General features: G+C 42.1%; 1 protein-coding gene across 1 annotated transcript in view; it reads right to left on the bottom strand.

Annotated features, from left to right (window-relative positions):
- Nucleotides 1-18,505, bottom strand: part of LOC123756379 (nephrin) — a 49,908-nt gene that overhangs the window by 20,182 nt on the left and 11,221 nt on the right. Inside the window, exons 2-3 of the mRNA XM_045739485.2 lie at nt 3,424-3,556; nt 1-223 (exon numbers count right to left, since the gene is read on the bottom strand). The exon at nt 1-223 is cut by the window's left edge and continues 46 nt beyond it. Coding sequence (XP_045595441.2) covers nt 1-223; nt 3,424-3,556 — 356 coding nt within the window. The remainder of the gene's footprint in view (nt 224-3,423; nt 3,557-18,505) is intronic.

Here is an 18,505-nt window from a genome sequence, read left to right as displayed (position 1 = left end):
AAAGTGAACTTTGCAGGTATATGAGCCTTGATCTCGACCGAGCACCCCCTGGATTCTGAGATAGGAGGCGTAGGCGTTCGTAGGGGCATTGAAGGCGTGCGTGGAGGCGTGGAGGGCGTGCGTGGGGGCGTGGAGGGCGTGCGTGGGGGCGTAGAAGACAGCCCGCGCTCCCAGGTAGTGTGAGTTCCTCCAGTGGGCAGCCGGACCTTCCCTGACGTCGTAGCTGAAGGTAAAAAGAGACAAGATTTGAGTGATGATCATGTTACACTTAACGAAGTTTTGTAGAGGAATAACTTTCAGATTTTAGCATTTTTTACACTATTTTTTCACACTTTTTTATAGAAGTTAAAACTTTAATACACTTTTTTTTTTAATTTTTTCCATTAAAAAAAATACTTTTTACACTCTTTTTATTAAGAAAATTTACACTTTTTTAAATTGAATCTGGCTACGTATAGTCGTAAAAAAGTGAGACCAAATTACAGGCAACTGGATATGACAGGGATTGAAGAACTGGTGAACAAGAGGACGAACTGACTATCTGACTGACTAGTGGACTGGAGGAGGGGAATACCATCTATCTGACAGACTGGAAATTAGGGGTGAGGAGAACTGATATTGTGAGTGAACAAGAAAGGGGAGAATGAACTGATAGTTTGTCTAATGGACAGGAGAGAAAAACTGGCTGTCCGACTGACTGGAGAACAGGAGCGTGGAGAACTGACTGTCTGGCTGAGTGGTGGTCGTGAGAATAAGACTTCGTGCATGACCGGATCGGCCACGCTTCACCCATCCATCAAATACACCGATTTGGTTGGTACGGTACACGAAGATTTGATAACGAGGGATGAGGAACGTGGGACTGGCGGAGGGAGAAGTGGCAGATAAAGAGGAGAAGAGACGTGAGAGAAAGAGAGGCCTAGGAAGGAAGGAAGGAAGGAAGGAAGGAAGGAAGGAAGGAAGGAAGGAAGGAAGGAAGGAAGGAAGGAAGGAAGGAAGGAAGGAAGGAAGGAAGGAAGGAAGGAAGGAAGGGAGAGAGATAAAAAAGTTAAAATCTGCGTTTGCTTTCATAAAATCTCTTCCTGTGACACATTTCCCTACTCTGTTTGAAATTGAAGATAAGAAAGAGAGAGAGAGAGAGAGAGAGAGAGAGAGAGAGAGAGAGAGAGAGAGAGAGAGAGAGAGAGAGAGAGAGAGAGAGAGAGAGAGAGAGAGAGAGAGAAGGAAGGGTACTATTAGTAGAAAGGGTCAAGCCATTAGGACTATATAGCACTTGGAAGGGGTCAGGATATGGATATGAGATGGAACGGGGGGAAGGAATGGTGCCAACTATTTGGATGGTCGGGGACGAACGCCGACCTCCATGACTCGAGACCGTCGCAGAGACAGAGGCAGACATACAGACGACAGACAGACACATTAAAAAAAACATACAGACAGACGAAGGAAAACACACACACACACACACACACACACACACACACACACACACACACACACACACACACACACACACACACACACACACACAAGATAAAAAAAATTACGCAAACATCATGAGATCTTAAACTCACCAGTTACAAATACACAGGACCCGCCGAAAACTTACTATCTAGGACTGCTAGTTAGCTTAGTTCACTTATTATGCACTCCATACCCATCTTGTGGGCGGTAGTGGAAAGGGTTACAGAGGCACATAATGGGCTCAGGGACTGAACCTCACAATTTATTTAGCTAAGCAAGTTACAATCTTGATGAGCTATGCAAGAGGAGCCACACATCTAGGACTGCGCTCCACGTAGACGCTGATAAATAAACACTCACACAAACACAAACACAGGTACAGCCACAACAGCAGAAATGTTCAACGCAATCAGAGAGAATGTAATACCCTCCTTCCTTGCCCAAAATGCTATAGCAATTACAGTACAATTAATTCAAGAGCCTGAACGTAACGACGAAACTCATTACAAGTAATGACCAAATCTCAAAAATATACAAATTTCCAACACCGTACAAGTTGTCTGTAAGTCTCTGACGCGGGGGAAGATATGCCAAGACATGCCGAGGTAAATATTGGTATTATATCTTTAATGTCTTCATAACCTCTAAGGAGGGAAACTGAACTCTTTCCAAGAGAAAACAAAAATATGATATGTAAAATGAAGAGTATGTTTGTGTACTCATCAACTGTGCTCTTCACAGGTGTTATTACTTAATATTAGGTGGTATTAATTACTACCAGGTCATATTACTTAATATTAGGTGGTATTAATTACTACCAGGTCATATTACTTAATATTAGGTGGTATTAATTACTACCAGGTCATATTACTTAATATTAGGTGGTATTAATTACTACCAGGTCATATTACTTAATATTAGGTGGTATTAATTACTACCAGGTCATATTACTTAATATTAGGTGGTATTAATTACTACCAGGTCATATTACTTAATATTAGGTGGTATTAATTATTACCAGGTGTTATTACTTAATATTAGGTGGTATTAATTACTACCAGGTGTTATTACCTAATATTAGGTGGTATTAATTACTACCAGGTGTTATTACTTAATATTAGGTGGTATTAATTACTACCAGGTGTTATTACCTAATATTAGGTGGTATTAATTACTACCAGGTGTTATTACTTAATATTAGGTGGTATTAATTACTACCAGGTGTTATTACTTAATATTAGGTGGTATTAATTACTACCAGGTGTTATTACTTAATATTAGGTGGTATTAATTACTACCAGGTGTTATTACTTAATATTAGGTGGTATTAATTACTACCAGGTGTTATTACTTAATATTAGGTGGTATTAATTACTACCAGGTGTTATTACCTAATATTAGGTGGTATTAATTACTACCAGGTGTTATTACTTAATATTAGGTGGTATTAATTACTACCAGGTGTTATTACTTAATATTAGGAGGTGTTAATTACTACCAGGTGTTATTACTTAATATTAGGTGGTATTAATTACTACCAGGTGTTATTACTTAATATTAGGTGGTATTAATTACTACCAGGTGTTATTACTTAATATTAGGTGGTATTAGTTACTATCACTTTAACTTCGGTAAGAAAAAAGAAGAAAGCAGGTGCTTTTTGTTATCATTCGTCTGTTTAATTACAATGTATGCTAGATCTTTCTTGTTTATTTGGTTGTATTGCATTAAATTGTGCAACATGTAACTGCTATTATAGTCGCCCTGGATACTATTGAAAATATATTGCATCGTGTTGCAGTTGCATTGTTTTAATGTGCATATTCTATTAATTGTCAATGAATTGCATTTTACATATTTAATTCCATTGAATAGCATTGCATTTCATTCATTTGCAAACTATTACGTTACATGGAGCTGAACTGCTCAATATTGCATTGTACTAGAGCCATGATCTACCTGTAGATGGGTTTAGTGACCCCTTGCTTGTACCATAGGGCGAGGAGGGCGGGGTCAGAAGCCAGCGTAGAGGTCAGGTCACAAGGGAGGTCAGCCACACCTCCTTCAGCCACGACCACCATCCGTGTAGGACCTGTGGCAAAAAGAAGTTTGATGGAGGTCTGTCAAGATATCTCTGAGTACTCATTGGTACTCAGTTATGACTATATTATTGTAGTTGGAAGGGAGACACGACAGATATATATATATATATATATATATATATATATATATATATATATATATATATATATATATATTCTCAAGTGAAACTGTGTGCTTAAATTTACATAACACGCAGGTGTACAGGACCAATTTTAGACTTTGCGCATTTTATACCAAGAGGAATGGCGAGTTTTTTCAGGGCCAAATATTCAAGGATTTTTTTTACGCCTTGTTTATGAGAGAGTTTTCAAGTGGTTACGGGCGGAGCTTTGCGTTCTACGGCTAAGTGCTAGTTGATGTAATTAATAGCGCTACTAATACTGTCACGCTGCTATTACTGTGGCTTCTATTGATATTGTTCTTTTGGACTATTATTACTAATACCGCTGCTATTATCTCTACTATTACTAATAATAGCTATACTACCATGTTACACCATAACCATTATCACTATCACTTATTAAGTGATAGTGAAGTGGAGGTGTGTTATGGTGGTGATCGTACTGCTCCTTCCATCTGCCTCACTCTCACTAGTGACAAAATGTTTGTCATCTCTTAAATTCTTGACACAATAGTTGTTCTAACCTAACCTAACCTAGCCTAACCTAACCTAACCTAACCTCACCACCGCTACCACTCTACCCCTCCACTACCGCCACTCCTATCACTACCACTACCACCACTATCACTCGTTCCTCCACTACCATTACCAGCACTACCATCCCTTTCAACCACCACCGCTTCTTCCATCACAACTACTACCAGCCTCTCTGCCATCTCTTCATCTGCAACACACCAAGAAGTTTTCAGACGAACTTGGTGAGGAAGTTAGAGAGGTAAACTTCCTTAATTAGAAAGCCTTTGATCATCAATTACGAGCACAGTCGTATTAACCAGCTCACCTTCCCTAATGACTTCAGAAATGTACAATATCAAGGTAGTGTTGACCTTAAGACGATGCAAGACTCCTAACCCCGATCAATATTGAGTATCGCGGTAATGTTATAGAAAAGTGAGTCAGTTATCAATTTTGGCCAAACCTTGACACAGACCTCCGTCAGATCTCATCTAAAATCGATAGGGTTTCCAGCCACGCAACATAAGCATGGTAAAAAAACTCCCCCCCCCCCCCCTCCCCCAGCACCTCGACGTGTTCGGAAGTGCGAACAGCAAGGCTGCACATCACAGGAACACTTCGACGTGTTCGTAAGCTGTGTAAACAGCACGGCTGCACGTCACAGCAGCACTTCGACGTGTTCGTAAGCTGTGTAAACAGCAAGGCTGCACGTCACAGCAGCACTTCGACGTGTTCGTAAGCTGTGTAAACAGCAAGGCTGCACGTCACAGGATCACTTCGACGTGTTCGTAAGTTGTGTAAACAGCGAGGTTGCACGTCACAGGAACACTTCGACGTGTTCGTAAGTTGTGAAAACAGCGAGGCTGCACGTCACACCAGCACTTGGACGTGTTCGTAAGTCATGTAAACAGCAAAGCTGCACGTCACAACAGCACTTCGACGTGTTCGTAAGCTGTGTAAACAGCAAGGCAACACGAGCTTAACCAATAAATCAGCGCCAGTTAATTTCACACAGTGAGAAACAATTGAAAAGATAAATAGCCAAGATTTCTTTGGTGCTGTCAGTCCAAGGTGCAATCTGCTTTAAGAATCCACATATTTTACCTGTTTTCCGGGCCCCGTGTGTGTGTGTATGTGTGTGTGTGTGTGTGTGTGTGTCTGTGTAACAAAAGCCTTATATCATTACATTTGTTCCTTTGAGAGCCGGTAAGGAAATCCAATTCAATTTGAGACGATGACTACTATGAAACAAGACGAGACCTGATTATATTTTGGTGGGTGTAGCTTGCGTGTTATTGCGTCATTTAGGTAATATTTACTTTTTATTATGCAAAGCCAAACTTGACCACACGCAAATGTCACAGTTGCGTGTGTGTCTTCTTTTATTATTGTCTGTCTGTCTGTCTGTCTGTCTGTCTGTCTGTCTGTCTGTCTGTCTGTCTGTCTGTCTGTCTGTCTGTCTGTCTATATGATTGTCAGTTCGTGGAAAGTCTTAATGTCACTCCAAAACATAAGCAATTTCTAACTTAACTAACCTTTCCTCTTTATGACGCTCGTAATGCTAATTATAGATCTCCCAATTCTTCCAGTTCATGACCCCTCATGACATTCTCTCTCTCTCTCTCTCTCTCTCTCTCTCTCTCTCTCTCTCTCTCTCTCTCTCTCTCTCTCTCTCTCTCTCTCTCTCTCTCTCTCTCTCTCTCTCTCTCTCTCTCTCTCTCTCTCTCCCTTTTTCTGCCAAAATTGTTTGGCTTCAAGTTAATCACTAAACTTTGAGCCTGGTCTCGTAATTCACATCAACAGCCCAGTTAGAGAACCAGCCTCGCAAGGTCTGATGGTCCACACGTAGTTGAGTCTAAATAACTGATTCAAACACATATAAAAAGGCAGAGACTTTATCTTATCTATACAAGATAATAAGAACACCATTATCATCATTATAATTATCGTCGTCATGGTCATTATCATTATATAGCATCACATCCCACCCCACCACGTAACACCACACCACGTCACATAACATCATACTACGCCACAGCACATCATAATATGTCACACCATGTAACAGCACATCATTATATGTTCTGCCTGCCAATACATAAATGGCGTCAATAGAGCACAACGGACGACATGACTTCGGGTGAAACGACGCAATTTCATATATGACTCGATACCAGAAAAATGCGACGTGAAACGACCAGGCAATACAACACAACACCTTCACAGATAATGCGATGTATAATACAACACACTGCGATGCATAATACAACGCCATGTCGTGTGATACATTTAATGTTGGCATCGACCCAGCATAATCCGTTAAAAAAATAAGCCTCGTAAGCTCGTCTCTAATGGGTAAGCTCCTCCCCCCTTCTGGACTAGTCTGTTGGGTCTTATTTGCTGGTCTGGTCGTCTCTTACTGCTTTGGTGGTCTCTTACTGGTCTGGTAATCTCTCTTACTGGTTTGGTGGTCTCTTACTGGTCTGGTAATCTCTCTTACTGGTTTGGTGGTCTCTTACTGGTCTGGTAATCTCTCTTACTGGTTTGGTGGTGTCTTACTGGTTTGGTGGTCTGCTGACTTTTCACGCTGGTCTAATTATATGGTCAAAGAGAGACAGGCAGCCAGACACAGACTGATAAACAGATGAACAGGGAGAGAGAGAACGCCATTAACGGAGAGAAAAGGACACTTGAAAACAGACAGAAAAAAACAAAATACATATAGACAGACAGATAGACAAGACAGAAGGAAAGGAGGGTTAGGAGCGCTTGTGGGATCCCCCATCATTAGCTGATTGGTCCAGGGAGTTCCGGAGATTGTGGAGGCAAGATCCTTTTTGTTTTGATTTTCCTGTTTTCTGCTCCTTTCCTCTCTTGGTAAAAATATATTCCAGGACATCAGCGCCTCTGCTATTGCCGCAGCCGCGGTGTTCAGCGAAGTAAAGGAGTTTCAGAATTTCAATTCTCTCTGAAGAGCTTTAGAACTCTGAATTTCACATTTTCCACTATTCAATAAAGGATTTTTTTTAGGGGGGTATATCAAATATTTTTTTATTATATCGCAGGTTACGGTAAGGCAAAGTATTATATCGCTGTTTATTATAAAAGCAAATTACAAATTGAAGTTTAACGCAGGTTGTAGGACCTGCGAAGCAGCATGACGCAATTGGTAGCGCCCTTGTGAAGCAGCATGATGCAATTGGTAGCGCCCTTGTGAAGCAGCATGATGCAATTGGTAGCGCCCTTGTGAAGCAGCATGATGCAATTCGTAGCGCCCTTGTGAAGCAGCATGATGCAATTGGTAGCACTCTTGTGAAGCAGCATGACGCAATTGGAAGCGCTCTTGTGAAGCAGCATGACGCAACTGGTAGGACCCTTGTGAAGCAGCATGACACAATTGGTAGCACCCTTGTGAAGCAGCATGACGCAATTGTAGCGCCCTTGTGAAGCAGCATGGCGCAATTGGTAGCACCCTTGTGAAGCAGCATGACGCAATTGGTAGCACCCTTGTGAAGCAGCATGACGCAATTGGTAGCACCCTTGTGAAGCAACATGACGCAATTGGTAGCATTCTTGTGAAGCAGCATGACACAATTCGTAGCACTCTTGTGAAGCAACATGACGCAATTGGTAGCATTCTTGTGAAGCAGCATGACGCAATTGGTAGCACCCTTGTGAAGCAGCGTGACGCAAGCAGCGGCTGCCTTGGTCGTGTACCCCGCAAGAGTTACAAAAACCACCAAAGTTCGGAGTCAGCTTGAAAAGATTTCCAGTTTCAATATGGACTAATGGGAATAAAAGCCCAATGAATTCTCCGGAAAGCCTTAAACGCAGACCCTTAGGTAAACAGCCCGTCCTTATTAAAAAATTCAAGAGAGGCCAAATGTTCGTTAATCCTGCTGCTAAACCACTTGTTAACGAATGAAATACGCACAACTCACAACTGATGATGTTCGAACTTTTCTCGAATATTGCTTCGATCATTCTCTTCCCATGTTCGAATTCAAATCTATAAATGCTTCACCCAAGTATTAAATACCCAACCCGTCCTCAGCCCACAACCCATCCTCGACTCAAGTCCATTACATCCAGCGGTCGACCCCACAGACGCATTCATAAATTTTAACACTCGGAACTTTGTGTTCCGAGTAGCTGAATCTAAAATAACAACAACATATTGAATACCAATAATTTCCAACAGAATCTAAACACCTTACCTAACTCACGCCTAATGATCAATAAAATTCTAAAATATTGTAATATTAGTTTATTCATAAGAAAAAGCTATTTTGAATTGATGAATGCGGACCCCATCTGTTCGAGCCCAGCTCACTTTACCCACGTACTATAAGTATAATTCAAGTTCAAGTTCAATTAGTTGCTAAGAGAAGCAAAACATTTAACCTAACCTATCCTTGGCGTAATTATTCGTTCAAACTGACGAACACGTCACAGCTGGGTTCGGCCACAGCTTGAACGACCATAACTTGAGGACGGGCGGTTTAGGGCGGACATTCTCTGCTACGATTCCAGGAACACAGTCCATCAGTTTGCCCGTTAGTCTTGTAGTGGGTGAACGTTGGTGAATGCACCAACGTTCAACGATAAGTTGACCAGACCACACACTAGAAGGTGACAGGATGACGACGTTTCGGTCCGTCCTGGACCATTCTCAAGTCGATTGTGAGAATTCTCACAATCGTCAGCCACGTTATTGTGACTCATCGCCTGCAGTTATGGTAAGCGATTCTTTACATTTTGATTTTGATTCATAAGCATTGCATCTCAAGGAAAACAAATGTTGTTACTTCGACTTCTAAAGGGTTCCGCCAGAGTGCTGTAAATGACAGCTGTCTTTACAGCCATTATTGTTGACTTAAATGGTCGTCCATAAGTGTTGCATCGTGAGGTGGACCTCTCATAGTTGCTCTTCGTGGCTCTGTTACACGCCGAGTAAGGAGTCGATACTGAAGAAAGATTTCCTTGTATCATTCCTTGTATATAGAACTTTTGATATAGCTGCTACTTCCAGAGCAATTGAGACTTTTTAATCCAATAATTTATTACTCTGTCCTAGATTAAATTCATGTAGGTCTTTGGTCTTCCTAGTAAGAAAATTATCGTATTCTTTTTAACCTGTTTGAAAATTATTTTCTGGCAGGTTAAGTCCATTTTAGTACAATGTTGACGAGATGTTCTTGCCAACACGTAAGTTTGGCGACTGCGCCTGCGTCGTGTGGGTGGCCAGCTGCGCACAGGTGGCCGGTTACACATGCGCGGCACAGGTATCCGGCTGCGCACGCGTCAAACAAAACACTGACTGTGGGCGAGACGTCTACAGCTAAAGTAAAATATTAAATAAACTTGAGAAAACAAGAAATTTTCATAAACTTTTCCGGGGAATTTAACGCACAAGAAAAGTTGGTAAAAAATCGTGAAAAAAAATAATAATGGCCGTTTCGTCCGGAAGCTTAAAATTTAAGTTTTGTCGGAAAAATGTAATACTTTGAGGCAATGTGTTAACGACAAATTATATATTTTTTCCCACGGTTCTAACGATGATCGAGTGTGTGAGACGAGTGAAAATATCTGTTTCATGTTCTTCTTTTTCTCGTCTTATATTCTATCTTTGCCTTATGTTCCGCTTCTCTTGTCCTATCCCCTCCCCCCCGCGTCCCATCCCAAATCCTTATCCTGACCCCTTCACAGTGCTATATAGTCGTAATGGCTTAACGCTCTCCCCCTGTTCCCACTCCCTTCTCTTGTCTTTTCCTAATTCTCTTATTCCACCTCGTATCCTGCGCTTCGGGTTTTCAGTGTTTATCAACCCCTTGTTAACAACACAACCCCTTCCCACCCACCCATCAAGAGCCGTCACCACTCTCTTCCCCACTCTCAACACCCCACTCAAAATCCCCTCCCCCCCCCCCCCCCACCTAATCTTTTCCACCTCCATTTCCTCCCACTAACAGCCCCCCTCCTACCACTCCACACCCCCTACCCCTAACCCTCGTTACCCCCTACCCTCACCCCTCGTTATCCCCCTAACCCCACCCTCGTTACCCCTTACCTCCCTTCTCTTGTTGCTTTTTGCAACATGGGTTCGCTCGTTTCCCCCTGTTTCTTCTTCTCTAAGATTTATTATCGTCTTTCACTCTGTCTCTTCCCACGCCTTGTTCAAGGGTCCTGTTGTTGTAGTACATGGCATCTGTAATACAGACGGACTACAAAATCATGTTTGACAGAAATAGTTTGCAGACATGTTCACAAGATAAAAAGTACATACTCAGTGGTGTGTGCGGAACACGAGCGAGGGGACAAGGATAACTAACGGACTCAAATGGGGCTTATGCCATTTTCTGCCAGTAGTGGAGTGCACTTCAGTACATGGACTTAAGAGCTCTCTGCTAACAGGAGGGGGGGGGGTCAGACGTCATCTGCTTGTGTACCCACACGTATAAATACAAAAAATATGGAGAGTTGTTATATTATAACCTGGGAACTTTGGAAGTAATACAGTCAAAGACGAATTCCAAGAGCAGTGTCTTTTATATATCATAAGTACACATAGTTGAACACAGCAGGACGGTGATTACACACGCGTACACATGCACAAATACATACATACACAAATACATATGTAAAACATGCGTACAAATACACACAAACATGCACAACATCACATGCACAAACACAACAAAGTTGAAGGCGCAAAGGTATGCCACCAGACTACTAGGCAAGAGATGCGAAGAAAGGCTATGTAAATTAAATCTCGCGTCACTGGAAGACAGAGTTAAGGAAGACATGATTACAACATACAAAATTATCAAGGGAACCGATAGAGTAGACAAAATCAAACTGATTAACATGGGAGGTACTCGCACTAGGAGACAAGGGTGGAAACTGAGTACCCAGATGAACCACAGAGACATTAGAAAGAAACTTTTTACAGTGCCAGAGTAGTTAACAAATAAAATGCATTAAGCAGTGATGTTGTGGAGACTGACTCCATACAGTTTCAAATGTAGATATAAACCCCAGTAAGCACAGGAACCTATACTCCAGTTGATTAAGGGTTGAGAGGCGGGACCAAAGAGCCGAAGCTCAACCCCCGCAAGTACAATTAAGGGAGCACAGTGGAGTACAATTGGGTGAGTACATTCACGCACAAATACATTCACAAACACAGCATTGCATATTGAAATGCAAATATAGTTTTAAAATACAAAATATGGAAACTAACTAATTACATCAAAATTATTGTAATTAATTTGTTAAAAAGTAAATACATTTCCTCGCCAGTTTTGAATTTAAAATAGGTTTTAATTTACAGTTATTTAACAAAAACATATTTGAGTGTTTAATATTATTATTTACTCTACTAATTTTCATGTAATTCAATTATCAATTTATTCATTAACCTTCTGTTCCTATATTTATGACCTGGCTAAAAAACCGCCTCCCTGGAAGGGGAGGAGTGGTTACCGATCTCAGATTACCCAGCTCTGTGATAAGCAATGATCCCCAGAGAACAATTAACGCCTGAATGATGGTTATGTGTTGGAGCTTGGCCTGGTCTCTTGTGTGGTTACACCAGAGGCTGGAAGCAGGGTGTAGGTGTAGGGGCAGAGGGCGCATGTGCGGGTTGGAGAGGAGTTGGAGGTGTTGGCGTGTTTGAGATGGTAGATTGGGTGAAGTAGCGGTTGTAAGAGTTGTGGAAATTACTGAGGGATGTGGAGACAACGATGGAGGTAATGTGTGTACTCACTTAGTTGTACTTGCCTGGGTTGAGCTTTGGCTCTTTGGTCCCGCCTCTCAACTGTTAATCAACTGGTGTACAGTTTTTTTAGCTCTCTGGGCTCTATCATATCTACATTTGATGCTGTGTATGGAGTCAGCCTCCTCCACATCACTGCCTAATGCATTCTGTTTGTTAACTATTGATACTAAAAAAATATTTCTCTTGTCTCTGTGGGTCTTTTGGGTACAAAATATCCACCTGTGTCCCCTAGCTTGTGTTCCACCCGTTCTAAGGAGTTTCTTTGTACACCCTGTCAGTTCCCCTGAGAATTTTGTAGGTGGTTATCATGTCTCACCCTACTCTTCAGTTTTCCAGAGACGTGAGGTTTAGCTCCCTTAGCCTTTCCTCGTAGTGGCTCATACCTCTCTGTTCTAGGACTAGTCTGGTGGCATACCTCTGAATCTTCTCTTTGTCTTGTGTTTAACTGGGTATGGACTCCAGGCTGGAGCTGCATATTCCAAGATTGGTCTGACATAAGTGGTATACGAGGTCCTGAACGATTCCTTACATAAGTTTCTAATGGCAGTTCATATATTAGCCAATCTAACATATGCCGCTGAAGATAGCCTTTGTGTGTGTATGTGTGTGTGTGTGTGTGTGTGTGTGTGTGTGTGTGTGTGTGTAAGACTGGAAGTGGTGTCGACACATGGATGAAAAGTTGGCCATGCCAGTGTTGTGGTCAGTTTGATTCAAAGTTAAAGTTCCTAGTTTTGTTGTACCCTGTGTCTGCCAAACTCGGTTCCAGCAACCATTCAACTGGGGTTGTCAGTAAGGCACGAGGGCGTTGTTCAGTTCATGGGTCTGGCGAATGGGGATTGAGAAAACCTTTCTCATCTTTCACACGGTGAAGTTGACAACAGTCTTGAATTTCGTGGCGACAAGAGGGCTGCGTTGAGAACACAGCCGTGTCCTGGCACAGTGGTGTGGTCCGGGACGAGGAACTAAGAGGAAGTCAGTCAGGGTGTCGAGATATATCGTGAATGTCGCCTGCCATAGAGAACGCACAGACACAAGTTCGAGCAGCTCGTATCCCATCACTCTTCCTAAGCGTTCTGTATTGGAGCCGGTGAAGCGCACGAACGCTCTCTGTACAAGTTTCTGTCTGTGAAGGATGTGGCACTTGCACACTTGACAAGTGATGCACCGCTTCCAGTCTGACTTGGCTGGATGCGGGGAAGTTGAAGTGCCAGTTAAGACGCTCCGTGTCAACGAATATGAAGCCTTTGTGTGTAGACATGGTAATATGAATATTGAATTTTGCCCCGAGGAGCAAGCTTGTCTCCTTGATGGCGATCTTGCAACGAGACGATGAAATCATTACTCTAATGAGTAAGTATTTGCTACCGCTACTACCCACACTACTACTGCTACTACAACTATTACTACTACTGCTGCTTCTGATTACAACAAGTTCTTAAATTTCCACTGTAGCCATGACGTCCAAATGAAAAACGCAAGCGTTATAAGCCTTACCACACTGGACAAATTATTCTTTGGCCAACTCATGAGTTGTGTTCCCCGGCAAGTCTACACACACACACACATCTGTGATAATTGCTCTCCACTTCAACCTCCTAAACATAGTTCACACGCTCACTAAACTGAATGAGACCATTAGCGGTCATTTGTTAAGACAGGCGAAATGCTCCGAGTATTTGTGGCCTTATTAAATGTATACAAACTCTCTAATAATTATTATACAGGGTATTATACAGTACCCTGTATAATACTCTTACGTATATATTTTAAGTAATTATAATTTATGATTATTATTGTGGCCGCTACGGCTCTCTAAGCCGATTTCGAGAAGCCTTAGTGTTCAGCTCGGCATATAAGCTCAGCATATGTTTTACTCGTGTTCAAATGTTAATTCTTGAATTCTAAAATGCACATTTATCATATATTGACAACGCTGCCCCGCTATTTGTTCAGACGGCAGTATTAATCTCGGCTTAATTTCCTTGGCAATAGGAGGACTTATTTTTAATTGATAGAAGATACCGTGGAACTCTGGACTTCATTAGTGGTCCTCCGCGATATAACTGACATCGCGTTTGTGTCTTGTGAAGCGTACTAACCTAAATGAACTCGCCTAAATGTTCTCTGGCAGTGAAGGTATTTATATCAACTATTTGAATTCGCTTTTGTGTACGTATGTGAGCTTTTGTGGGTGTACTTACCTAGTTGAGTCAGAGACGAGCGAGATTCATTCTCTAGAGCCCCGCTATACATTTAATGTATCCGGTGCATTTATATCTTCTGATGTTGTAGTAATTCGTCATACTTGCTCTTGAAGCTGTGAATGGTTCAAGCTCATTGTATTACAATGAGTTGTAACTCTGTCTCCCTGTTATGAAGTTCATCGGCTCGAATAACTACTTATCTGACGGCTTCCAGGGAGCTTAGTCCACTCGCGCTAACTGTAAGCACGTGCATATGTTAAGCTCAGGGAAGGAGTTCTGTGATTGCTTGTCCATATCACGCTCCTCCCCTCGCTTCCTCTATCCACGAGGATTGCCCTAATTCCCACTCTGTTACGTTCCCCTCTCTCGCATGTCCCCCCTCAACCATCTACCCCCTAATTGTCTTCCCCTTTTCGCTACCCCTTTCCCCAAATTTACTCCCATTGTCCCCTCACAACAACCCTCTTCCCATCTTCAACAACAGTCTCTACTTCCCTTCCCCATCTCTGTCCAGGTTTTCAACTCCCTTACACACTCGCTCACTCTCTCATCCCTCCCCCTTCCCCTCTCTCATCTCTTTTCTCTCCATCTCTCCTCTCCTCTTCTCTCTTTTCCCCTCCTCTTTCCCCCCTCTCTCTCTCTCTCTCTCTCTCTCTCTCTCTCTCTCTCTCTCTCTCTCTCTCTCTCTCTCTCTCTCTCTCTCTCTCTCTCTCTCCCCTCCTCTCTTTCCCTCTCTCTCATTCTCTCTCCTCTTCTCTTCTCTCTCTCTCTCTCTCCCCTCCTCTCTTTCCCTCTCTCTCATTCTCTCTCCTCTTCTCTTCTCTCTCTCTCTCTCTCTCTCTCTCTCTCTCTCTCTCTCTCTCTCTCTCTCTCTCTCTCTCTCTCTCTCTTCTCTCCCCTTTCTCGGTACCAACTGCCCTCAACCTTACGCAAGTCACTACAATAATCCTAGTCCAATGTTCGCTAAAATTAACGTTCACATTTCCTAATCTCGTATTCATTTTAATTTTGTCGTATAACAATATACCAAGAAACGTCCTTACGCAGTCTTCTCAAAGTTAAAAAATATATATGAATAAAACTCTTCAAAATAAACTCTTCAGGTTTGTTCGAGGCGGAGGAATGTCTTCCCTGCCGGCACTGGGCAGCGAACGAAATGTAAAGGAATAAATCCGGAAATATTTCAGAGCAATATTCCAGAATAGAAGACTTTAGAAACGAAATATTCTTGTACTAAAAAAAAATAGGGATGAATTTTTTTCCTTGTGGTTTACAGTGGTAGCCCCTTAGATTAATGGGTTTAACCTTAGATTAATGGGTTACACATACACACATACACACACACACACACACACACACACACACACACACACACACACACACACACACACACACACACACACACACACATACATACACACTCACACTCTTGTGTGTGACTCCTCTGACTGCTGACTAAGCTCTGTTAGCGGGCCGAGAGCTTTACCATCCCATAGTTCATGGTAAGCATTATACGCACTATTTTTCCCTGGAATATAACCCGCCAATCGTTTAACAACCAGGTACCCCAAACACTGCTGGGTGAACAGAGGTGTATAGTTAAGGATCGGCACCTGGTCAGTCCTCCCCGGCTATAACAAATTAATAATGATGTCGAAAATGCTATCAGTTACATTTTACAATTACTTAAATTGTACGCTGCTACCCCCTTCACCCCTTAATAAACTTAAGTACTTTTGGTAATTACTTTGGCTGCAAAGGGTGCCTGTCACTGCTGGGTTGATGTTAATTACCATAGGTTGTGGGGCACGTTACTGGAACAGCGGCTTAGTGCAACTGGCCCCAACACATCACTGGTACAATAGACTGAGTGCTGAGCCCTCTTTGTTCACTGACATTAAAATAATTGTCTCCTCCATTTTATAATTCGACAATTTGATAATTACTCTTTAATATCTTGAGAGATAATTTAACATTTGACTGGTATCGGCAATATACTGAGAGAGGTGTCCCAAGAATACTTAAACCTAGCAGCCTCTTACTATGATGAACAGGAGTGAATTGATACACAAAAGATTAAGGCTTACAGTTAAATGTATTTTGCCGTGATATCCTACGCTATCTCTTCCCCTAACAAGGCAAATAGAACGGGCAATGATTATGATGTTAGAACACAGGAACACGTCCTCACTCAATATATGAATGTGATACAATCCACAGGAGTCACCAAATGTAAGTCTCCTTCCTCTACAATGGCCCCAAAGGTTCCATACACCCGTCCAAGTTCAGGTCCCAGTTCACACTACCTAAAAATCAGTCTTCGCGAACTCTCATCCCCTAAGTTCTTTCCTCCCCACCCTGGGGGTGCGATGCCTTCAACATTCTCGTGGGGATCCAAACATAAGGTTTGTGTTTGAGGGGGAGAGCCCGTCCCCCCGAACCTAAAAAGGCACAAACTATAATCACGTGAAAGTTCAGAAATATGCAACAAAACTGGTCCCAAAATTGAGAGCCTCAACGAACATAACCTCATCACATTGAAGGAAGAAACAAGGAAGACTTGAAAACTAATAACTATTAAAGAAAATTGAAGTGCATAAAAAGGCAATGTTCAGTGATAAAGGGAAGGACTAAGGGACACGTGTGGAAGATGTGGACAGAGATGAGGTGGAGGGATGCCAGGAAACGCTTCATTAATGTAAGTGTTGCGAGTGAGTGGAAAGAGCTACAAGAAGAGTGTGTCGAGGTGAGCTCAGTAAGCAACTATGAAAGGGAGCACGATAAGAAAGTCAGTATATTAACCAGGGGTTGGAAAGGTAAGGTTAAGAAAGCTAATGCTAGACGCTGCAAGCACAAGCACATTTAAGTACACACACACACACACACTTGGGTTTACAGGGTCTGGTAGCTGAGTGGACAGCGCGCCGAACTCGAAATTCTGTGATCCGGGTTCGATTCCCGGACCAGGCAGAAACAAATGGGCAAAAGTTTTTCACCCCTGATGCCCCTGTTACCTAGCAGTAAATAGGTACCTGGGAGTTAAACAGCTGTTACGGAGCTGCTTCCTGTGTGTGTGTGTGTGTGTGTAAAAATTAGTAGTTAGTAACGATTGATTGATAGTAGAGAGGCGGGCCGAAAGAGCAGAGCTCAACCCCCGCAAGAACAACTAGGTGAATACACACACACACACACACACACTAGGTGAGTACAACTAGGTGAGTACATTGTCCAAGTCAATAACAGGAGAATATAACCACACTTTAGAGACGGGAGATCTTCCAAATACAAAGAAAACGGCAAACGTAATGTAAATTTCTACGAAATAAGATATACAATATGCATTAAATTACAGACCAGCGTCTAGGGAAGACATCCCTTCAAGTATGAATAATCGACCAGAGCTGTGGAACATCTGGAGGAACCAGAAGTCATAACAGAGGTAAAACACGGGTTATGAGTGAGGAAAATAGTATTTACAAATCTAATAAAATTATTTCAGTGTGTCCAAAATCGGACAGAAACGGCGAGAATGGATGAACTGCTCTCTCGACTGCCAGGAGACTTTCTACACTATCTCAAAAAAACAAGATATTATAAAAAATGTACGTTACTGATTACATAGCTACCTGATGGGCTGAAAACAGAGCAGTCATAAGAAGTGTTGAGTGAGAACGGAAAGAGCTGACGAGCATGTGGTCCCGGAAGGATTACTACTGTGTCCTCCTTCTGTTCCTGATATATATGTGAACGACTTGCCTAAAGAAACTAGATACACTTGTGTCAATATTTGCAAAAAGATGCTAACTGGATATATTATATACAAGAGCAGCTTGAGACAACAAAAGGTGGTTTGAAACAATGTAGTCATTTTGAGCACGAAGTATATAATTATAATAAGTGTGTCTTGCCCGTAAGTTAGTAGAAGGCACAAACTGGAAAAGATTACAATAAATTATGCTTGTTAAAGAAGCAGAGTCAGACAGAAACCATAATTACCAACTGTTGAATACGACCTTCGTCGTTAAAATCCTTTGTTAGTATTTAGCTTATTGTGACTCATTCATTGGTACGTGTGTGTGTGTGTGTGTGTGTGTGTGTGTGTGTGTGTGTGTGTGTGTGTGTGTGTGTGTGTGTGTGTGTGTGTGTGTGTGTGTGTTTACTATTTATATTTACTATTTTTCCTGCAGAGTCCAGCTAGTAGCTCTTGAACCCTGCCTTTCTAACCAATTTATTTTTCTCTAAAACACACACACACACACACACACACTTTCCCAGGAAGCAGCCCGAAGGAACTGTCTAACTCCCAGGTACCTGTTT

Source organism: Procambarus clarkii, chromosome 25, assembly GCF_040958095.1.
Source record: "Procambarus clarkii isolate CNS0578487 chromosome 25, FALCON_Pclarkii_2.0, whole genome shotgun sequence".
In the NCBI taxonomy this organism is placed as follows: domain Eukaryota; kingdom Metazoa; phylum Arthropoda; class Malacostraca; order Decapoda; family Cambaridae; genus Procambarus; species Procambarus clarkii.
Note: the sequence above shows the minus strand (reverse complement) of the source record. Positions and strands in the feature narration are given on the sequence as shown.